Raw genomic sequence first — 24,271 nt, forward strand, 5'->3', positions numbered from 1 at the left:
TGCCTAAAGATGTGTAACAAAGGCACCAGGTGAGCCTCCCTGGGAGCCACAAGCAGGGAGCCATTGCAGAAAAGGCCCTTTCTCCTGGAACAATTTGATTTCATGCTCCCTATACAAAAAGTTGATTTAAAAAATCATAATGTGCCAGTATGTCAAGGCTTTCCACGCAAAGGTCTTTCCACCTATTTTCGCATCAGGGTAATGGCATAAAGGCAGTGGCATTTGTATATGCATCAGCTCTGACTCCCGTAACAAGTACTTTCCTGGCAAGTTGAATAGCATGAATAGTAAGCCGCATAGAAGTAGAATGCTAGATAGTATTTACAGGGTACTTGGATACAACTATGTTAAATATTCTAGGTATTATTTGTAAGATAGCATATTGCAATATAGCTTTTTTGCAGCTAAATTCTGCCTAAAGCAGAAAATTAAGTGCGAGGGCTGGGAGTGACATCCCGCTGAAGAGGAATTGATTTCTGAAAGTGATGTGGGAAACCTATGAGTATCCTCTTGCCTTCCATTAAATTTTAGCCGGTGTTCTTCACACTGCTGTCTCTTCCTTTGTAACTAAAGTACCTCTGATGCAGTCTAGCTCAATTGAAGTGTGCAAAGATGAGACCACCCAGGCCTTTTTGGTACTAATTATGTTATTTACCTTTAAGGTTTCCAAGAACTGAGGCTTAACTAAAACAAAACAAGATGTGGTGTCAATGGTTTCTTCAGTGGAGCATTACTAATTGCTCCTTTTACTTTCTTGCTTATCACTTTGTGTTTAATATATGAGATGTTATTTTGTTACAGAGCTCATTAGAGCTTTCTCTGCCAGAGTGCAAAAGCCACAATCATTGTAGTGGTGGTTTGTTTAAAACCATGTTTATCATTTAAGAATCACCATATCTGTCTTATCTCTATGGATTATCATGAATCCAAAGCTCCTAGGCACAATATACTAAATCATGTGTTAGATTTTTCTTTGACTAGGCAGTAGGCCAGAGTGTCTAACCTTTGGCCTTCCTGATGTTGCTGGACTCCCAACTCCCATCATTCCTGACCATTAACCATGTTGACTGTGACTGATGGGAGTTGGAGCTACACAAGTTAGTCACACTTTCTGTGGGCAACGCAGTGGCGCTGTGATCTAAACCACAGAGCCTAGGGCTTGCCGATCAGAAGGTTGGTGGTTCAAATCCCCACGACGGGGTGAGCTCCAGTTGCTCGGTCCCTGCTCCTGCCAACCTAGCAGTTCGAAAGCATGTCAAAGTGCAAGTAGATAAATTGGTACCGCTCCGGCGGGAAGGTAAATGGCTTTTCCGTGCGCTGCTCTGGTTCGCCAGAAGCGGCTTAGTCATGAAGAACACCGGCTAAAATTTAATGGAAGGCAAGAGGATACTCGTAGGTTTCCCACATCACTTTCAGAAATCAATTCCTCTTCAGTGAGATGTCACTCCCAGCCCTGGCACTTAATTTTCTGCTTTAGGCAGAATTTAGCTGCAAAAAAACTATATTGCAATATGCTATCTTACAAATAATACCTAGAATATTTAACATAGTTGTATCCAAGTACCCGGAAGCTGTACGCCGGCTACATCGGCCAATAAAGCGAGATGAGCGCCGCAACCCCAGAGTCATCCGTGACTGGACTTAACAGTCAGGGGTCCCATTAACGCTTAATGTATTATGTTTCATTTTATGTGCTGCTTTTGTAATTTGCTGTTTGTTCTTACAGTGGTGCCCCACAAGACGAATGCCTCGCAAAACAGAAAACCCGCTAGACGAAAGGGTTGTCCGTTTTGGAGGTGCTTCGCAAAACGAATTTCCTATGGGCTTGCTTCGCAAGCCGAAAATGTCTTGCAAGTTCCTGCGGGGTTTTTTCCTTTCCCCCCCTTTTCCCCAAGCCGCTAAGCCTCTTATCAGCTGATCCGCTAAGCCCGCTAAACCGCTAATAGCGCTAAGCCGCTAATGGGCTTGCTTCGCAAGACGAAAAAACCGCAAGACGAAGAGACTCACGGAACGGATTCTTTTCGTCTTGCGAGGCACCACTGTATATTTATTCATCCCATCTGAACCTAGTTATTGCCTCTTTGTGCAGCAGTCCAGTTTAGCGCTTTAAGCTCATCTTTGTTTTCTGATGAATGTTATAGTAGATGTATATTTCCACAGCAGTTATTTATATTGGTTATTGTTCCCTGGAATTGACTCCGAAACTCATATGTTTATGGTATAGATAATGTCTTCTAAGAACATTTCTCCATCAGAGGTGGAATATTCAAGGTACAGTGTGCATCACTTTGGCTGAATGCATGATTTTCAAAAGCTGGTGTGAGGACACTTGCATGAAGTTCCAACTCATGGCACAAAAGACTTGCTAATCATACATACTGCTTCACTTTAAATTATGCACCTTCTTCTGTCATTAATTCTGATTGCCAGTGATTCACGACACAAGAACGCTTCACATACTGGTTAGCTATCAAATGTAAATCTGCTTGTAAATGTAAATATACTTACCAGGTGGCTGAAATCAGGTGCAATACTGTTTTATATTCCAGATATTTTCTTTAAGCAACAACACAGCTGATGACTTTTATATTTGTACCATAGATGGTACGTCACACTACACAGATTCTTTTCTCAGAAAGTTCTGCTACAGGTTTTTAAAAACTCAAAATACATATTTTAGTAGGTTATGGAAGCCAAGAGAAAAAGGTACTATTAAACACATACATGTAATTGAAAAAGAAATTACTCTATTGTATTATCTAGTACTGAGTTTTTTTTATCCATTTTCAAGTTTTCAGTTAACTGAACCCATTTTTGTTTATAATTTACTTGGTTAAATTGTTGTGTTTAAGTAGGTTCAACAGGTATTGATTAGGATACATAATAATAAAATGATTTTAAAAGTTCCATATGTATCATGTGGTACAGTTCAGCAGTTAAATATTAAGAGATGCTCTAGGTACAAATAGAGTGTCTTTATGCTCACATAGTTAAATATGTTAGTATGGTATATAACAAACACAAATAATGTGAAGTGAAATGTCATCCTCAAGCCTTTTCAAAAGCAATAGAGAGAAACTCAGATCAAATCATAAACTAGGAGACCTAGCACTATTTGAATGTTTGCAGAGGGGAAAGGTTTGTCTGCTATGCATCACTGAACATACTTGCCTGCTTTTAAAAAAAAATTCACTCTCATATGCTGTGGCATGCTTGTTCTTCTTTCTGAGATTTAAAAAAAAATCTTTGCAACCTATTTTTCTTCACTTCCAGATCAAAGTATTTCCTGTCTTAAACTCCCTTCATAATTCGGGATCATCATACATTCTTTTGAGAACTGCTTTTACCTTTTGTTTTATATCTAGTGACTGGTTTGCCTCATCTACAGTATTGCTTGTCATAGCAAGCATAACTGAAAGTGTTTTCTTGTCAATATACGGTCTGATAACATTTTTCATGAAGAAATTGTTTCAAGAGCTGTTAATAGTAAAAAAAAAAATAGCAACTGTTTCAAAAGCCTTATGCTAGGTCATATAAAGTAATTACAGTTTGGTCTCATTTGCTAATTGTTCATAAATACAGTATAATATGCTCTAAACTATGGAAATGATTGCTCATTACTTGAGCTCCACCTAATGGTCAAATTCAGCCCAGCAAAGCTTTACCAGCATAATTTTTAGCCTGCTGTTAATGTCTGAATCATAAAAATATTGTTCTAGAGTATGTACAAGCTTCAGTGGTTGGAAGTGATTTATTCAGTACAAACTCAGGATGATACTGATTATGATGGAATAACAAGATTAACAACCTTTTATTTATTTATTTAAAATGTTTATTTAGTTTATTTGCAGCATTTATATACTGCTTGGTTGTATTAAATCCTCAAAGCAGTTTGCCTCTAAAGCCATAGAAAGGGAGACACTGTGCTGCCTAAAATGGCATCCAATATTCTCCCTTCCTCTCAATAACACACAATATCATTTATCATGATTGTCATGACTTAGGATGGATAAATCAGTCTGTTCCTGGTCTGAATCAGTTCTGCATCTTTTCACCCATAACTTTATTCTGTCGCTTTAATCTTCAACTTAAATGAAATAGATGTAAAAATGTGCATTTAAATTCCCTCAAACATGTTAAAAGCATTTTGATGCATTTTTTAATTGACTGTGTCAGAACATTCAGGAAGCACAGAGGCCAGTGAAAAACTAAGTTCTGACCCACTCTTTATTCTGGATGGTGCAGGATCAGTTTGATTCCTGTCAGAATCTGCAAGTATCAAATTCCGTAAGAATCCCTAGTCATGATGTTATGACATAGGCACCTCTTTTTTAGACGTTGGTGTCTGAGTCATGATGTGTGCTTTTTACCGACACCTAGTAATGCACAATTACTACACACATCATCAATTACAATAGATTACAATAACACACATCATCACAATGTAACAACACAAGATATACGATGCTGCAAATTGCAGCAGTGAACTTTCACACTGGGCTACAATTTTCAGTGGCAGATACAAATCCACTGTAGCATGTAGTCTCATCCTCACCTGTAAACCTGCAGGCAGTACATATCCACAGAGCAGCTGAAGAGTCTGGAATTCATTTCAGTGGAGATGCGGAGTCTGCATTCACAAAGGAACAGAAAACAAGGATTATCCCTCCGTTCCAATTTAAATTAACAATGAGGCCCTTATACCAGACTGGGGAACCTGTGACCCACCTGCAGGTGCTGGACTACAGCACCACTGATCCCTGATTAGCCATGGTGACCAGAGCTCATGGGAGTTGGAGCCCAGCAAAGTCTGAATGTCTACCTATTCCCCATCCATAAGAGTACAATCTAGAGAAAGTTAGGTAATAAATAGCATTTTCATCTTTCTGAACTGTCTTTGTGTTGCCAAATCTAATTATGTGGCATCACTGCATTAACAACATGAGCCCCAGCTGGCTGGGATCACAATTCCAGGAGAAAGAAGGGGGGGGAGAATTGGGCTGAAGTAGCAGCTGAGAGGGTAGCTGTGTCCATTTGAGTCACTCCTGGCACTACCCAATCACTTCTGTAGTAAGCTGCAGTTGGAATTGCAATTGACTTGCCACACTCCCAGGAATGTTGCACTTCTTGTATGTGAACATCCCACTGTTCTGTCCACACCAGTGAGCATGACATGGCTGCTGTGGGTGGAGAAACAAGGTGCAGATTACCTCAGATGCCATTTGAAGTTCAGTACACATTCACTACAGCCTTTGCAGTAGGTACCTTTTTAGCTAATCTAGTTTTAAATTATTGCTAAAATGTTTTCTTGGGTATAATTTTGAAAACATTACTTCAAGAGTGTTAAAATACTCAAAACAACAACAAAACCTTCCAGTCACCACCATGCATGATAGTGTTATAGCAAACAGAGTGATAAAATGCCACACACTGCAAAGGTTATAGTAAATATGAGTGGAATTATGATAGGTTCATCTACAGTATCTGATACATTGTCGTGCATGTCAAAACCCTACACCGGAAAAAAGAGTAGCACCAAGTGCATCTGCTCCTATGGAGATGGAGCTACTTTGCAGTTATTTTGAAAAATGTTGAGGTTTTCTGAGGTCTGAGAAAAGACAAAAGAATCGCAGGATGATAGTGACTGGATGGCTGCTTTGGGTAGATGCTGTGTAAAAAGTGAGTGATTGAAGCATGGTAATTCCACACTAAATGTCGAGTGTGGAAGCACCCAGAAGCAAATGCTAGTTAGCAGGTGTGAAAAAGAAGGAAATAATAAAGAACTAGGTTCAACTGAAAATTCAAGCTAGTTTTCCAGCTGTGGAAAATGAACAACAGAAGTGAATTCATACTACAATATAAATTACACAAAGGCATATTATTCAGAACATTTCTTAGGAAATAAAAAAATAGAAGTTTAATGTATCTGTGACTGTTCATACTAAGGGATTGCCTGTGGGTGGATAACTATGCAGTTAGAAAATAACATTACTGACTAATGGATTCTCTTCCTTTTTGTTAGACAATGTTTTTCTTGACAAGCATTCACCAAAATATGTCCAAGTGGACACAGAGCAGACATCAATCATCCCGGTTCATCAGGTTATTGACAAAGTGAAGGGATACTACAGTACTCACTCAGACAACTTCTACAAAAACATCATCATGTCAGACTCCTTGAGCCACAGCACAAAGTTCTGAATTTCTGGAACAACAAAATTCAACAAAAAGCATGAAGCTTAAGAATGAATAAGGACTTGATTACAGAACAAGGAAAAAATACCAAAGTCTTTAACCAGTTATTGTTTGTCTACCAACTTCAGCGGAAAAAACAGTTGTCCTCGTTTAGGAAATACATCATCTGAATAATGTCTTCACTTACACAATAGTCACGCTGACACCTCTGCATCAGGACCTTTGTCAAACTTCTGTCTTTCCCCAGTGGCGCATTAGTTATATGTTACTCCATCTGTATCGTTGCAAAAATTAAGACCACCCTAAAACCCCCAAATTCGTGACTTTTTAAATTTGCCTTTATTTAAACGGAATATAGATATATATTTTTAATTCCTTCTCGGGTGTTCAGTTCATCGTGTTCTAGAGATCTTTTCCCTACGAGAAAGCCTATTATTGGTGAATTAATGAATGCTTGTGCCTAAAGGCACAAGGCCAAACTATTCAGATAAGATACCCTGAATCTTGCTTGCAAAGTCTGGGCCATATTTATAGCTTTGTGAATGGCAAAAGTGGGGAAGTGTTTCTTTGCCTTTAGAAGTGCTTAATGAAGAATTTTGCTAACTTGAAAGTTTGCATAGTCCTGGACCAAAAGGAATTTGGTCCAACAAATAGATGACCTTTCCTAATCTATTATCAAATGAGAAGGTTTGCATACCATGCAGAACACTAAATGTAAATTTTTATTGTTACTACAGTGGATGAAAATGTAACATTTTCACATAGTTTGCCTTAATCTACGAGCTCCTTATATACATGAGAACTCCTGGTTGCAAAATGAATGGACACTTTCCCAAATGATTCCAACATTAAGAGAACCTCAGCGCTATCCCATGGCCTACTGAAGTAATAGAGCTGTAGAGATAAGGCAACTCTCTGTGCACAGCAGAGTATTGGAACATACGGTTGTTAATCTGTTCACATTTACACATTTTACTCATATTCACATGGAATGTAAAAGATAGATTGCACATGAGCATACTTTGTGTGCACTAGGGTGTATCAATCCACCAACACAGTTGAGGTGATCTCATTCACGTTTTCTATTTCATTACTTCCTTCCACCAAAGCACTCAAACCATCCTCCTGATCAACACTACCATTCACATTTTTACTTCCCCATGTTTTTATAAAGTGCTTTGAATTACAACTCATGGCTGTAACAATCATGCTTAGATCCACTGGAATCAGTATGCTTAATTCTTGGAAATTATCTAGTAATATTCACTGTAAATATATACATTACATTTATCATTTCGATAAAATTTGGGGTTAAAAAAAGGATCTAGCCAAATGCAACAAAAATTAGAGGAAAACCCCCCAAACCCCAATGCTATCACTGTTCAGCACCAGTACAGTTTGACTCACTTCAGGTAAGTTTGTATAGGATCGCAGTTCCTCCAAGTGGCCAATCATAGATTTCCCCTCATATTATATGCTGCTATTATTCCTAGATATGGAGTACAACAGCAATTTGAGTGCTTACCCTTAATATCATTTCAAATATTGTATGGTTAATTACAACACTTTTCTACCGCATCACATATATTTAAGAATTAGAATTTTGTTACACGGAAGTCACTTGAATTGGAAACTGCTTAGGTCCTATTTAGAATTAAACAGCTAAGACAAGTGTTTCACCTCAAAATGTGAACAAAATAATTCCTGATGACAATAATCTAATAGGGTTGAATGGCTTCTCCATAGAGAAGAACAATTTGTATCTGAGCATTGGCCAAATTTGTATATGATTATCTCCCTTTCTTAATGGCTTCCAGAAAGTAGCTTTAGTGTGAGATTTCTTTTAGATAATTGTTTTTAAATGGAAAAATAAGATAATAGCAATGCTTGTGAATTAAAATTAATAAAATACCCTAGTTCAATAAGATGAAAAAGTAGAATTTTCCTGAGTCCTAGGTATTGTCTGACCAACAGATTAATGTATGGTTTGCCTATATTTTCACTAAATTAAGCATATCCTTTGCTTTTACTACCATGTAGTAATCTTAAACTGTCTTATTTCACTTATACATTTTCAAATACTGTTTTTTTCTCCATTGTAAATCTTTGTTTATCTTGTTGACAAAGCACCACCTCTCTTGTATATAATTATTTATTTTTGAGGTTTTAAAATATGTCAGCATAGTGTTAGCTGCATACTGGCTTTGTCTGTGATTATATGCAACTGTTAAATGCATCTTTCCACAAGAGAGGGAGGGAAAAAAATCATCTCAAATATGCATATATATGTATTATATTTTCTACATGAAAAGTATATTGTGTATGATATTGCTAGCAGTTTGAGGGAAGCAGTGGTGTAACTTCAAATACTAGTCATTAAGCACTAGTGAGGTGGATTTAAAGTCTGGCCAAAAGCAGAAATACTTTTAAAGCATTCCATTTGTTAGTACTCCAAATAATTAAATTTTTTTAAAGCTGTGAGTGGCTTTGTTTCTTTGCAACTGAGCAGAGAAATTGTTCCATAAAACTGTGGGGAATAACCTATTTTACCTATTAATCTTGAGTAATGGGTGTTTATTTCTTTATTAGCATTCGTGTAACAGTGAGATGGAGAAAAGCACATTGCATAATGACATAAGACCTATGAAACACAAGCATTTGTTACATTTTCCAACCCTGATTTTTGAAAAAAGAAATACAGTGGTGCCTCGCAAGACGAAATTAATCTGTTCCGCGAGTCTCTTCGTCTTGCGGTTTTTTCATCTTGTGAAGCACGGCTATTAGCGGCTTAGCGGCTATTAACGGCTTAGTGGCTTTAAGAAAAAGGTAACGAACTCGCAAGACATTTCGTCTTGCGAAGCAAGCCCATAGGGAAATTCGTCTTGCGGAACGACTCCAAAAACAGAAAACTCTTTCGTCTTGCGAGGCATTTGTCTTGCGAGGTACCACTGTACTCTGAGCATGCACAGTTTCATATTTAGCATTGAGATTTGAAGATGGAACTACAGATTTCCCCCTGCAAGCTGTGGGATTCTGACATCACTGCAGTGGTAGATCTTAGTAACGAAAGTAATACTGATACTAAACTATGTTTCATTGGAGTATATACCTTTCAGAATGGGCTCATACCATCTGTACGTTAGATAGAAGCAGGACACAGATTGCCCCACTACGAGTGAGACATGTTTGGGTAAATGAATTTCATTTTTCTCCCCAGACTCGTACATCCAATCATTTTATTTGTATGCCGCCTTTCCATAGTTAAAGCCATGCTCAAGGTGGCTTACAACATGCGGGAAAATAATTAATTACAAATATAACAAAAAGAGTCATAAGTTGCAAACAAAACGCATCAAAAAGTACACAACCAAATTGAACAATTTCCACATCGTATCTTAATAAGTTGAAAAAATGAAGATACAAAAAAAAAAATCAACTTCTATAGGAATATGTTGATTATTGCATTCTAGCTCACTGCAAAAAAGATAAGAACAGAGAGTGATGAATGGATGTCAGATCCAAGAAGGAATTCATGTATTGCACAATGGGCAAAAGTGAGATGTGTACACGGATATAGGAAGTGATGAAATGATGAAGCAAAAAGGCAATGATAATCGGATTTGGGGAAGAGCTTCCTATAGGTCAGTATAGGATTCCCAAGTCATCTGAAACTCCAAGAACAGAGCCTTGGAGCTACAGGGTTTGAGACTAGTTGAAACAAAGTGGCAGAGGCACATTTGGGGAATTTTGACCTTTTGGTGATCCCTCCCTTTGAAAGGAACTGAAATGGATGAAGAAAAAAAGAAGGGCATGCCCTCAGTGGTAAGGAAGACAAGTAGGACAATGATCACTTGCTCTATTCTATACCTAGTTGGCTAGAATGGGGATGCACATTGGGATAAGTGTTCAAGTGGGAATCCATTGTGCAAATGGACAACATATTCAAAGTGGACACCCTAGTACAATGTTATGCACACATGCTGAATTATTTCCGATATCCATAGGCATATTCCCATCCATGTTCAAGTCCAATTAGTACATACGGACTCAAACAAAAATCTTGGTGCACATGAAAATGCCAGTGCGGTGTGGGAATGCAGAAATCATTCTGGTTCATGCCAGAGTCTGAAGAGCAACCAGGGAATGGTCATAACCTTAACTCCTATTGTGAGCCTTTTAGGTGCCCCTGGATGGCCACTATTGGAGCCCAGGTGAGCCCAACCACTGGAAGCCCATTCAAGGACTTATGGTAGCGCAATGGGGGGCAATGCATCCAAATTGGCTTGGGGGAGTGCCAGAAGTAGTCCTGGAGCAGCAAACTGGGGAAGGAGAAGACAGACAATTCCATCGGGCAAGCAGAAATGCTCCCAGAGCAACCTGCTTAGCACCATGTTGAATTCCTCTCCAGGTGCTGGAATAGGTGGGACTTTGATGCATCAAGGCAATTCTTACATTGCTATTGGTTCTTATGAAACAATAATATGGATACACCTCCACTTCAGCCATGACTTGTCTGAAGAACCCTTCATAATAAATTATGTTTTCTACTTTCTTCAAAAAGTCTTAAGTGTTTATTTCTTCCCAAATAGAACTAAAATTTGGGGGTAGGGTGTTGCCTACTCAGGAAATGTTATTGGTATTTAGAAATTTATTCCTTCCTACTCCTGGTTCAGAATTACAGTGTGATTAACAATTTTTAACCATTGGCTGTGTGACTATTCACAGTGTGATTAATAATTTTTAACCATTGGCTGTGTGTACTGCAGTAGGTCCCAACATATTCATTTCAGGGTAGAGTGAAGGAATTCTATTGAAGCCCAGTTGTCTGTCTTGCCGGGAACTATCCATCAGAGGGCAGCATGGCACTGTTGTTGGTAAAGCATCAAAACATTCGTCAAGATTTGTTTATTTTCTTTATGTAACTGTAAGTTACATTGTTAGGAAGATTCACATACAAACTAAATTCGGTTATTAAATAAATGTCCACCACAACATACAGCAAATTTTAACTCTATGCATATTTGGGGATTTGTAGCTACTTGTGTGAGTTTGGATATTTGAGGGTACCAGCAGAACACTTTAAATTACTGCTTTCATGGGTACAAGTGTTAAGATAAAAATGGAAACTCTGTGGGGGTTTTACTCAAGGGGTAAGCCCAACTTCGCAGCTGACGTGACAGATAAGTATACCAGCAACTGAATGCTCAGCTGTTGGATCGCATCTCTCTCCACCCGCTAATGAAGGCTTTGTTATTTTTAAAAGTGCTGCATGAGTGCACATATCCATCACCTTAGTTGTTTATTTAGAGGGAACTCTATTTAGAATGCAAAACTGCTGAAGGGATGGAGAGGGAGATTTATTGGTGACATCACGGGGACCAACCAATCAGCAGCACTGTGCATAGCTATTAGGGCTGGGTGATATAGCAATATGTCATCCAAAACATATTGCTATGTTGTGATAATTGTTTCATATTTGAGCTGGCAATATATTGCAAATCACAATGTGTGTAAGGGCTAGGCGATACCTGGTTTTCAACATCGCGATAACTCACCATGCTCACTCATTTCATGCCATATAGAACATACACCATTGAGATGATCATAGTGTCTTCATTCCTTCTACAACAGCCACTTCATTATCTTCCTAGTCTCCACCACATGCCAAAGCCCAAGTTAAAAACTAAAATGTGGCAATCTGGGAGAATCCAAAGAGGTAAAAAGCTGGACTGGAATTATTCCCTCCTGGGCAAGAAACTAGAAACTGAGTTTATTAGGAACTTGATGGAAACATAGAAGAAAAGGGTATAAACACCTCTTAGCATTGCTGAGAGATGTGGCTGCTGAAATTTAGACCAGCTGAGAATGCAATTCTGGGATATTACATAAATGTGCCCAAAATTCTCATGTTGAAAATGCAAGTACTGATACTGAATTTTTACTTCCAATTTGAAAATTTGACCAACTTTGTGTTAAGATGTCATTTGATGTGATGGAGTTGAGGGCATTCTCCATGGCTGGCTGGTTGTGAAAGGGCAGGCTCAAAGATGAGCAAAAGGAGGGGGAGATGTGAGTTAATCTGGCTCCCGAGTGGAATTGCTAAGGAGCTGTGTGCGTGTTAAGATCTTTAAGTGCATATCACAAATGTGTAATTCAGTGTGACTGGAGGTGGATGTTGATTTTTCTATTTTATACTCTTTTGATTGATTCGTCGTTCATTCATCCTATCGTTCTATGCTATTCTCTTTCGGCCCCAAAGTGCTATATAAATCTTAAAACATGTTTGTAGCACCTAACCCTTCAGAGAGTGAAGAGTCTTGCTCCCTTTTCTAGTCTGAGCTGTGCTTTTGCTTCCCTGACTATCTTACCACCTTAGGCAGCATTTTTTATGACTCCTGCTGCGGCTTCCTTCTTGAATTACATGCGGGATCTACCCCTTTATTTATTTATTTATTTGCTTACTTACTTACTTAGTTACTTACTATCAATCAGATTTGTAGACCGCCCTTCATCCAAAGATCATGGGACAATTTACAACATAAGAACACTTTGGGGGAATGTGAAAGAGAAAGAAGTCCTCAAGGCTGATTTCCCTAAAGTGTAAAGACACATATTTCCATAAAATAATAACGAAAATACACACACACACACACACACACACACACACACACACACCCAATAAAATCAGAGGTGACACAATGAAGGATATGACATTACAATATTCTCTAAGGTTTGACTTTATCAGTAGGTGCGAATGAAGTCTAAGCAAAAGAAAATATTCACAGCATTCTTAAAAATCCTGAAAGACGAACTTCACTAAATGCTTTCAAAACATAACAAAACAAAACCTGATAGCAGTTCCTGCTCATTTTTAGAACACTGGTCTGATCCAGCACAGCTGTTCCTAAGGACTATCTAATGGCCCGCCAGGTGTACCAGAAAAGCCCACAGGACAAGGGTGCAAATGTTGTAACCCAAAAACTGGTATGCAGAGGCGTGTTGCCTCTTATCTTCTTATAAACATCATGATTAATAGCCACTGACAGCTTTATCCTCCATTTAAAATTTGCATTGAAAATGAAAGTCTATGCCTGGTGCCAAATATTTAAAAAACCACAGAGATGTATTTTCTTGTTTGGCTGATTCTTTAAAGGCTGAATTAATCATTACTCTCACAATCAGATTTTTAGTTAAGCTCTATCAAACTATAGGAGACCCAACATCTGGACCACATCTTCATGGGCACAAACAAAAGCCAAGGCTTCATCTATTCTACATTCAGACAGTTGTCTGTGTCACCATAGAGCCGTTGCACTCAGATTACACTGTCTCCACTGCGTTTGATAGAGAGGCTGCTGGGGCTGACATCATCCCACAGCACATAGATACATCTTTGCTCAGAATACACCATCAAAACATGGCAGTTTCTCAATCTGCCAGCTTAAAAGGAAACCTGCCTGCCAGAATTCAAGGAGCACATCAGTATGCTTGTGAGAGAAAGAACATTGGCAAAAGAGACAGCAATGAGAATGTGGCAGGTGCTTTCCATGTAGACAACTCTCTTGGAAACCGGCCATTTTGAATGAAGGGATAATAATAAAACTTGAGCATTGCATCCAGTCTGAAAGTGAGCTCCAATTTTCGAAGCGACAATGCCTTCCTTTACGCATACAAGACATACCTGAACATATAATGCAAAGCATTTACCTCAAAGATGTTAGGCTTGCCCTCTTTCCTCTGAAGCTGTAGGCCGCAACTGGATAGCCTGAACTAACATGTGGGAAGGCTTGGCAGACTCTTTTCTTCTTCTTCACTCACATCTGGAGTTGGAAAGGGATTTTCCCTGAAGTAAAAAGAAAAAAGAAAAAAAGGCATGAGGTAATTTGTTCAGAGTCTTTGGTTATGCTTTTTCTTTCAGGGTTTTGTTTTTGTAAATCTAGTAAAGCCAGCTTGCATTCAGCAAGCATAGTTACAGTCCTGGCTGCCACTGGAAATATGCCCTCTCTCAGAGAAAGGATTTTTGTCTTTAATGTGTGAAAGAGAACTCCAGTAGCATTCAGTTCTGTCACATGCACTAGTGGCACAGAGCCACCTTCCTGACACCAGTATTGCTGCAACTTACCTAGGCAGAGATTGCAGAGTGGTGCTGAGTCGGGGCTGTGCAGACACACTGGCAGAGCTAATCCAGTCTGCATAGCCTGGACCTCACCTCCACCTTGTCCACCCAGGTAATTGCTGGTAATCATGGGAGTTGCTCTGAAGCGGCTTGAACCAAACTTCTATCTAGCTTGCCTCACTTCTGCAAGCAGCAAGAAGTTCCAGGTGGAGCAACACCAGCATTATTTTCCACCAACTGAGAAAGCAATAGGGACTTCCATGATGCCTTTGTAATATTTGCTTTAATTATAAAGATTAGAAGAGCACAGTAGAGGCAAACCTACCTATTCTACACACACACACACACACACACACACACACACACACACACACACCTGTCCAAGAGGTCACATCAGTTTAGCTGACCTCCGGTTAAATTCTCCACTCCTCTCCAAATTCAATACAAAAGCTGGCTGTTTCTCACAAAATATATGCATTTGCTGAAGATTGCCTCAGGTCTGCAGGTAAACTGACTGTTCAGAAAAGCATTCGCAGTCATTGATAAGCATGAAGTAATTTTGGCAAGTTCCTGACTCCCACAAGGCAGCCTATTAGGAAAAGACCATAGTAATAGAGGCAAATTCAAAGTAATCAAGACAGCCCAGACTCAAAACAGCCACCCCAAACGGAGGTTGATTCACATTTACAGATGGGAACACACACACACCCCTGCTGCACTTTAGCTTCTGGTAGTATTTTGCTGTGTTAGAACTACATCCCATACATGGAAATAATAAGGCAAATTGATAGCTCAGTTGGTATGAGACTCGGCATAAGACTCTTAATCTCACGACTGTGGGTTTGAGCCCCAGGTTGGGCAAAAGATTCCTACATTGCAGGGAGTTGGACGATGATGCTAAGCACAAGACTGGTGTTGATCCTTAGCTATAATTTTTTTCCCTCAAGGACCATGTGGAGGGAGGGCCGGGTGTAAAAAGTAGTGGTTTCAGCCCACCTTTTAAAATCTACTGGGAAAATCAGGAATGGGTAGAAGTTGTTGTTCTGAAGGAAGTGATAATATTTGGACATTGGTTTCTGTTTTAGATCTCCTCTGAAACAGGTGAGGCTAACAGTGCAATAATAAAGCACCTGGCAAGTGTTGAATGCATTGGACATACAGCAAACCTTGAAGCAAGCCTCAATATTACAGGCTAGTATTCATCCTAGGACCAAGGAGATTGGTCCATCAGCACAAGCATTTCTGCTTGCCCAACAGTACAATCATCTCCCTGTCAACTGTACTGGGAGCTCGCCCAACCCTCCAGAGCAGATCTGAAGGTGGGGCATGGAGTGAAGTCCTTGTACTCCTACTCACACAACTACTTAGATGAATATGCCCCTTAATCCCCATCTTTGCTTAAGGCCTTTCAATTAGCTTTTAGGAAGTAGCCAGAGCAGAGTTCTTTCGGGGCTGCCTCTGAATTGCACTACTCAGTTCCTCCTTGTGTGCCTACTGCTCTGATCAATTTAGGTGAAAGGCACAGGAAACATTTTAATTATAAAAAGTGCACTCAAGGCTGAAATGAGGTGTGAACAAGGAATTTCCAGCTCATTCTCCTAGCTACTGCACTAAACTATAATACAGTCTATTGTTTGAAGATGAAGGTATTTTGATGGTTATGGCTGTTGGTGTTGTGTAAATCTAATTTCCATTTAATTGCAACTGCATTTGTCATGATTCTACAAAAAATGTGGGTCACAGATCTTCTGTCTTTTCTGCAGAGACAAGATCAGGCCCTGGCTAACTTTTTAAAAGAGAGCTTGGTTTTTGCAGTTTGGGTCTGCGGCTGCTGTTGCTGAATACCAGGCCCACTCTGAGTGAGACCTTCCTCATCCAAAATTTGATTATGGATCAGGAGGCTGATCTGTTCTGCATCACTGAGATCTGGGTGGGTGAGCAGGGTAGAGTTGGTTTCACTCAGCTGTGCCCACCTGGCTACTCAGTGCAGAATCAGAGCAGACTTGAGGATGAGGGAGGGGAGTTGCTGTGGTCTATAGAGATTCCATCTCTCTCTCCAGGCTCTCTGCCCAGTTGAGGGGGAATCTAGAGTGTGTGTTCCTGGTGTTGGGCAATCAGGCAGGTTAGGGATTTTGCTAGTTTATTTCCTGCCTTGCTGCCCAGCAGTCTCCTTGTCTGGGCTGACAGAGCTGGTTTCAGAGGTGGTGTTGAGGACTCTCAGACTGCTGGTTCTGGAGGACTTCAACATCCATGCCAAGGCTCAGGACATCATGGCTGCCATGACAGCCACAGGGCTGTCCCAACATGTCACTAGCTCAACCCATGTGACAGGCCACACTCTGCTCAACTGGGCAGGAAGAGGCACTTCTCCCTGTGCCTCCCCTGTCAGAGGTCTGGAGGGTGGCAACACAAGAACTGCAGTGGCTCTGCATTTGTGGAATGTTCTCCCCAGGGAGGGTCAGCTGGTGCCTTCATTATACACCTATAGCCACCAGGCAAACATGTTCATCTTCTCCCAGGCCTTTGGCTAACAATCTATGGCCTTTGAAACTCTGTGTGTGGTGGAGTATTGTTTTTGTTTGTTATTATGCTATAATCCAGAAACACCAAATGGCAACCCCCCCAGAACTGTATATACAATAGTATATTCCTTGGATATAGTAAGCTAGAATGTCTGGGAAACAACAAATCCAGTTCCCTTGCCCCTGCCAACTAGCTTTCTATAGGCAGAGATTTCATGATGTTAAGGAGTATTTCATCAAGTACATATTCAGACTGCCATACTGTGGTCTCAGAGACGCTGTACCTCATGTTACCTTATGAGCATGTGGCTTTTTAGATAATTGGAAATGAATACACTTTAAAATTCACCAACCATTCTTTTTTGTGCACTAGTTCTAGAATCTTGGCTGAATGAAGTTGAGTCCCAGCTGGCCAATTACTGAAATGTACAATTCCTGTATAGCACTGAATCAAAGTGAGCATTTCCAATGACTGGAGGAGCAAATACCAATTCGCAAAAGTACTCATAAAACAGAAATTGCCTTCTCCCCATCCCGCACCCCCTCCTATCCTTATCTGGGAGCACAGATGAGCTCTCAGTTCCAAGAAAATATATTAGCAATGTTAAAAATAGAATTTCCACCAGACAGCAAAGAAATTAAGAGACACAGCTATATGGCATGCTCAAAATCTTCATGCAAGTTACTTGTACCCTGAGTACATATATAAAAGCTGAGAAGTAAAGAAGAACATAACATTGCCTTATTATGCAAAGGATTAGCAAATTTGATTGATGTTTAGTACTATTAAAGTAGTAGATCCTATAAACGTATTGTGCAATAAGATTAAACTTTCAAATCTGAAAGTAAATGGACATTCTTAATAACTGCAGGTGTGTGAGAGAGTTGCTTATTTCAGAACTGGGGACGGGGGAGAACATATGACCCAGTGCTGTTGGGCTCTATTCTCATCAGCCCCAGTCAGCATGGCCAAAGGTGATGCTGGGAGGGTTGATGGGAGAGGAAGTCTAGCAACATCTGGAGAGCCACATCTTCCATATTCCTGTTTTAGAGGTAGAAAAGCGCCATGTTCTTGTCTACTTGCATAGTTGTCTCAGCTGGCTTTAACCATTTCACTCGCTTTTCCATGGAGCCTCTTCCTGCTATACCAGCACATCTTTCCATCATTTGAAAGCATCCCTTGATGCTGCTGCCTCACCATTCAGCAATTCTGCAGCTGGCCATAAACTGCACTTCCTCACAGTGCCTCATGGATAACATGACCCCGGGGATGGGCTGAGTCTACAGGTCTCAGTCCAGGCCCATCAATAGCCAGAATGGATGGGCTTGTTGGCACCCATCATGGTGTTTGTGTGTGGGGGGGGGGTATCCACCCAACAAAAATACAGCCCCATTTTCACAGAACTAGAATTCCCAAAGATGCTTCCAGCCACAGAAAGAGGTACTCAAAAGATAGTGTGCATATCTGTACTGAAGGAAACTAGGCCTCTTCTGCAATACTATGTTCCTGCTGATTTGTGTGCTCAGCTGTGGTAAAAGAGCTCCCTTCATTTCAGAATGAAAAAATAATGTTTTTGGCTGGTCAGAGGTATAATTTAAAATTTGTGTTTCCCCACCTTAAATAATGTGGTTGTTCCATGGTTTCTGGTACATTGCTAGTAATTAAGGCAGCAAGGCAATATGAAATAAAAAGGTAGATTTCGTGGCAAGATGAATGGTCTTTTAAACGAATAGTTTTAGTTTAAACAATTCTTTAAACTCTATTTTGTGGTTTTAATTTTGCTGATATGTTTAATGGTTTCCTCATTTATTTCCTTGAAGGATACTAAGTTCTCTTTCTATGTATGATACCAGGAACCCAATTCTAACTCTGATATTGTGATTTTTCAGCAGAAAGGAAATCTCTAAGTATATTATTTATCATTTCAGCTAATACAAATACAATGTATAACTTATGGTGGCAAATTCTTACCACCAGAACTTACCACTTAAATATCAGTATCTCATTCAAGTAATCTGCTGTAGGTGCAACAGTTTTAATGCCTGCTGCAATAGAATCCCTTTCATTTCAAGGCAATTAATCAATCCACGTGCCCATTTCCATCACATGTGCAGATGGGTTCCTTCCACTGAAATGAATGGGCACTATTCTCCATTTAGGAGTGACAGTGGAACATGCGTAGCATTCTGGATTGAAAGGCAAGAGATGTTTCAGAAATAGAGAGATTCCAACTTGACTCACAAATTCAATCTTAGGAAGTTAAAAGCTTTCTCCTAGTTTTTTTGTGAAGCCATTAATCATATCAGTAAAAAGGACTTCAATTAACCTTCCAAAAGTAAGTATTAATTTAGAGAAGAAATCACCCTTCTCAAAGAAATGTCCTTCACATGGCCTGAAACTAATCTGGATAAAGCACTATAGCAACACAGTGGAATGGATTCAGGTGCTATTTATGCGGTTCTGACCTCCGTTTTCAGTCACATTCCTAGCAGTCCCTTGGAAATATTAAGAGGCATGCCAACACATTACTGGGCTGTGTGAGCTGTGGAACTGAAAAATTCCCCCCTCCCTTTTTCTTCATTGATCATTTATTAAAATCCAGTGAGGAGGGAAAGCCAACTTTTAAGTGCCTGCCTGGTGTCCTCATTCAAGTTTGTGAATCCTTCCTGTCTTACTTAATGAATGGTCTGTAATTTTCTAACATTTCAAGGGCAGGTCTGCATAAATCCACACTGCGCTGGAAACCTCATTTTGGATTCTTCCAAGGAAAGTTATTTTTACAAAATATTTTTCTTCCTCCCTTCTCTTTCAACAGGATTATCTGGCTTTTTTCATATCTTATGTTTTCCTCCAGTCACTTTTGCTTCGGGAAAATAAATCGCTCCCAGATGGTATCCTCCTTAACGAGTCTGCCAACCCAAATAAATGGCATGCCATTTACTGGCAAGGTGGTGGTACTGATTCAGACCCCTTGGATTTTCCATCATATCTCTCTTGGCTTGTACAGAAAAATTCACACAAGGACGGGGGGGGGGGGGGGCGGGAATCAGTTTGTTATATATTTGATGGCTAGGCAGATATGTGGCATGGGAGTGTTATTCATCTAACAAGCAGGTTTCACCCAAGTAAGTAGGCAGTGGCTATGCTGCCTTTATTTCCATCGCTCATTGAGAAGGGACTTGGTCTGATGACAGATACTAACCATTCATTACAACCGCTTTCTGAACTGAGCCAAATTTAAAGCTGGTTCATGCATGTATATTCATGACTTAAGTACTCCACACTTGTTGACCTGAAACTGAGTGTGTGTGTGAGAGTGTGTGCAGATATAGATTCTATTTGGACATAATGTCAAACTATGGCTTGGTGATATGAGAATGAGCCTATGGCGTGTCATTTCCCCTTGAGATTAGGTTGTACAATCCAGGATTCCCCATCCTTGTGCCCTTCTGATGTTTTGGATTACAAAGCTCTGACCATGGTCATGCTGACCAAGGCTGATGGGAATTGTAGTCCAAAACATCTGGACAGCATCAGGGTGGGGGAAGGCTGGTGCAAACCAAAGTTGTCGGTGTGGGCTCTGAAAGAATTTTTGCAATGAGCCACAAACTGGAATCTTGGCACACAAGATTGCAATTCCCTCACTCCAAATGGATGAAGGTTTTTTTTCTCTTCAACATTGGCCCTGTGAAATAGTCCAAGGGGAGTAAAGCTTCTGAAAGGGTTCATGGAAAGTGCCCCCTGTGATTAGCTGTTCCCTCCCTCCTCCGTGCCAAACAGCTTATTGGCATGATTATCAATTGTCTGGGAACATTTACATGTGGGCACCATTTGATCAGAGCTTTCACTGTCGGGCTAGTATCATTCTGACCTAATCCTTCCTAATTATGCCTTCCAATTATTATTTTTTAAAATATATTTTAAATCCATATGTCAGCAGAAGAGAAAAGCAATTAGAAAAAAAGATTCTTTTTGGCAAGGATTATTTGTGAGCAGACCAAAAACTACGTGAGTCCAATAAGCTTTAAAGATCTCCATAGCCTTCTCATCACTGACAGCATAAAAGTAACTAAAAATTGGAAACATTCCTGGCCTCCCTGAAGTCCTTATAAATCACATATCTTTGTTAGCCTTGACTTCGTTTCTTCTGAGGGAAGGATGTTGGCAAAACTGAACAGCGCTGGAGGAAATCTAGTCATCTTACAAAAAAACCAAAAGAACACACCCCCCAAACCCCACATACCATGTATCCAGCACAAAAGCTTAATAATGAGTTTTGAAAATCTCGTTCAGGGAACACTTAATATTTTTCAACTGGAGTAATGAATTCCACAAACTTCTATGATTTATACGTACATTTGTAAGTTTGGCAATTTTGAAAGGAGAAGGTTATTGAGGCCAGGAGGACTGCTTAAAGTGGGGCGGAGGGTGCATTTCTGACAAGGGCTGCCAGCCAAATGTAGGCTCAAGGCAAAGTGGGCAGTGCCAAACGCTCACATAATCTCTCTCTCTCTCTCAACACACACACACTGTCATTTGAACCTCAGAAGCTGCCTAATACTGAGGCAATCCATCGAGCTCAGTATTATCTACACTGAGTGGCTGTCCAGAATTTCAGTCAGAAGATGCTGGAGATTGAACCAGGGACCTTCTGCATGCAAGGCAGATGTCCTACCACTAAGCTACAGTGGTACTTTGGGTTACATACACTTCAGGTTATAGACTCTAACCCAGAAATAGTACCTCGGGTTAAGAACTTTGCTTCAGGATGAGAACAGAAATCGTGCTCCAGCAGCGCGGCAGCAGCAGGAGGCCCCATTAGCTAAAGTGGTACTTCAGGTTAAGTACAGTTTCAGGTTAAGAACAGACCTCTGGAACAAATTAAGTACGTAACCAGAGGTACCACTGTATTAGCTGTTCATCACTGTATCCACATCCTTAGCTCTGTGTAAGCTTTTCTGAACGCAGGTTACAAATTGCCAAAAAGGGGAAAATGTGTAACCTCCAAAAGAGGACACAGATTTGCATAGACTTTGTCTGGGCTAATTTATATGTAGCAGGTGCACACTTAGAAAGAATTAGTAAAAAACAACCACCCAAAAACCCTAAATAGAAATACAACACCTGTCACCATAAGTGCAGAAGGCTGACCAAGTGACCTCTATGCCTACTCAGTCTCTTCGCCAGGTGCTGGGTGCTGAGGGGCAATTTCAAGGCCCCTGCCCCCCTTTCTGGTGGTTCTTGATCTTTAAAGAAGAACTGAAGCAGACAGCCTTTTGAGTAGAGGACTTTTCCACTGTAAGAGGTTACAGACTTTGCTGTTACTTCATTTCATCCAGTCCCTCAAACTGCACCCTGCTAGTAAAAATCAAGCAGACTTCAGAGAATGTTCCAGCAGCTAAATGCAGCAGTGTAGCTAGCTGCTAGGGCACCTGGGGCGGAGCAAATGCCCTGCACCCGGGGGCAGGGCAAGCCACCCACAGGGCGGGGCAAGCCAGGGCAGAGCATGTTGCCTGGAACCTCCATGGAGTCCGCAAGCCCCACGCTGCCGTGTCAGGCAGCACGGAGCCTGCCATTGCCCGAGCCACCCTGCAGTCAACCCCCTCAGTGATGACACTGGGGTGAACCGCAACCACTGCACCCCTCTTCCTATGCCACCATCTAAATGTGAGTTCTGAAGCTGAGGAAATGGTGGTAGGTCTCTGTGCTGTTCTATCTCATCCAATCAGGGTCTTCTGGGCCAAACATACAGTGTACCTGGATTTCTATCCCAGTAACAGCAGAGCTATTTTGCTAGAAAAATAGGTGCTGAAACTCACCTTTGTTCTCTTATAATGAAACGCCTCCTTTGTTCTCTTATAATGGCAATGTCGCCCACCTAAGAGGTGCCAGAACTGAGTTCTGGCAAGTTCTGACTCGAAAAAAGTCCTGAGTTACAGCACTGAAAAACTGCAAAATATACTTAACAATGATTAGCCAAGTGCCCCCCACTTTTATAAGATTAGAAGTACCTTGCAAGCAATGAAGGTTTTCAAAATAAGCTCAAAAAGCGAAGGTTTGTCTGCTGGGAAAAGATGATATCACATGATGTAAGGAGGATATTTCTGCCATTACCACCACAGCAGTGAATCGCCAAGGACAATTTAAAAGAGGAATTTGGAAGCCTTCTTTCTATTAGCGGGGAGAGATGACCCATGTGTCAGCTGCCTTTTTCTGCTTGTTTCTCTCTATGTGGCCCTCTAATGTGGTAACACTGGACAGAAAAATGATGATTAGTCACTGCCCTGCTTGAAAACATAACGAGCTATTATTTTTCACAGAGCCATTTCAGATGATTTTCCTGCTGAATGTGCCAGCTTTTACTAAGGCCACTGGTCTGCTCCTGTGCATTGAATAATCTGGTCCAACAATTTAGCAAGTGAAGCTTTTCTGCAACTTACCTCCATGGCAGGAAAACCTTCTGTGAAGCCAGCTGCTGTTAAATCCCCAGAAGCAGAGCTGTGGAAACAGATATCAACTTAATTCTGGAGTTGTAAACATGAGATTCATACCCCCCCCCAAAAAAAAATAAAGAAAGGGGACAGTTGCTTTCTCTCCAAAAACTGAAAATAAATACAACTATTAGGATGGTTAAACTAATAAAATGTCATAATGAAAAATAGAAACAAATCTAAAATATGGATCAGTACTTACAAGCTGGTATTTGGTGATGCAATAGACAAAGCTATAGACCAAAAAGAGATAGCATGGGGTACACTCTTTTGATGAGCTGGTAACAATTAGTCAAGCTAACTGAACACAAATTATAAGCACAAGGAACAAAAACCCTCTTCAGGAATGCAGAAGGGTGTGTATGGGCCCTGCCCCCTCCAACATCCCTATGTCTGAAGGCCCCACCCCTCTGATCCCAACTTTAATATATACAATGTGGATGTCTGAAGACTGCAGGGAAGTCATACCACATCCAGTTTATTACACTGGGTTCCGTGATTGCAAGAGAAAAACTAGCTATGGGTCAATGAAAAGAAGTGGAATCCCCCTTTAAGATCTTCACACTTAATCTGCAAAAGTTTGGAGAGGAACCAAACAGATGTTGGGATGTTGGGGTGGGGGTCTATCTCTACTCCATCTTTGCTTTAAGCACACCTGTGTTATTTTGGATGCCTGAAAAGGGCTACAGTCTTTCCTTTATTGTGTCGAGTAGGCTCTCTCACACACAAAAAATCCTAGTGATTCTTATAAGAAAGTTGATAACTAGCATTTCTTAATGGATATAAACGCAAGAGTAATTACTGAATTTCCAAAAAGAAAAAAAAGTAATGTCTGAATTGGAACTGAGCTTTGTTTTCGTGTACATGTTTATCGCTTGATCTCTGCAATATCAAAAGATTACTTACATGTGTGAAAGGGAAAATAAGTAAAAACAGATAGAAATCG

General features: G+C 40.4%; 2 protein-coding genes across 13 annotated transcripts in view; one reads left to right on the forward strand and one right to left on the reverse strand.

Annotated features, from left to right (window-relative positions):
- The window catches only part of ADGRG6 (adhesion G protein-coupled receptor G6), a 100,964-nt gene extending 92,291 nt beyond the window's left edge, over positions 1-8,673 (forward strand). For 6 of the 12 annotated variants that reach the window (XM_083496244.1, XM_083496252.1, XM_083496253.1 and 3 more), the window contains 2 exons: positions 2,225-2,271; positions 6,023-8,673. In XM_083496244.1, the coding sequence (XP_083352370.1) occupies positions 2,225-2,238 (14 nt within the window). In that variant the 3' untranslated portion in view covers positions 2,239-2,271; positions 6,023-8,673. The remainder of the gene's footprint in view (positions 1-2,224; positions 2,272-6,022) is intronic. The other 6 variants (XM_083496246.1, XM_083496249.1, XM_083496242.1 and 3 more) reach the window with 1 other exon arrangement.
- LOC310703734 (craniofacial development protein 2-like) overlaps positions 1-24,064 on the reverse strand; it is a 609,970-nt gene extending 585,906 nt beyond the window's left edge. Inside the window, exon 1 of the mRNA XM_083496280.1 lies at positions 24,053-24,064. The gene's annotated coding sequence lies outside the window, so the exon portion shown is untranslated. The remainder of the gene's footprint in view (positions 1-24,052) is intronic.
- Positions 24,065-24,271: the final 207 nt, after the last annotated feature.

This window comes from Podarcis liolepis, assembly GCF_965112155.1.
Source record: "Podarcis liolepis genome assembly, chromosome: 3".
NCBI classification, from domain to species: Eukaryota; Metazoa; Chordata; class Lepidosauria; order Squamata; family Lacertidae; genus Podarcis; species Podarcis liolepis.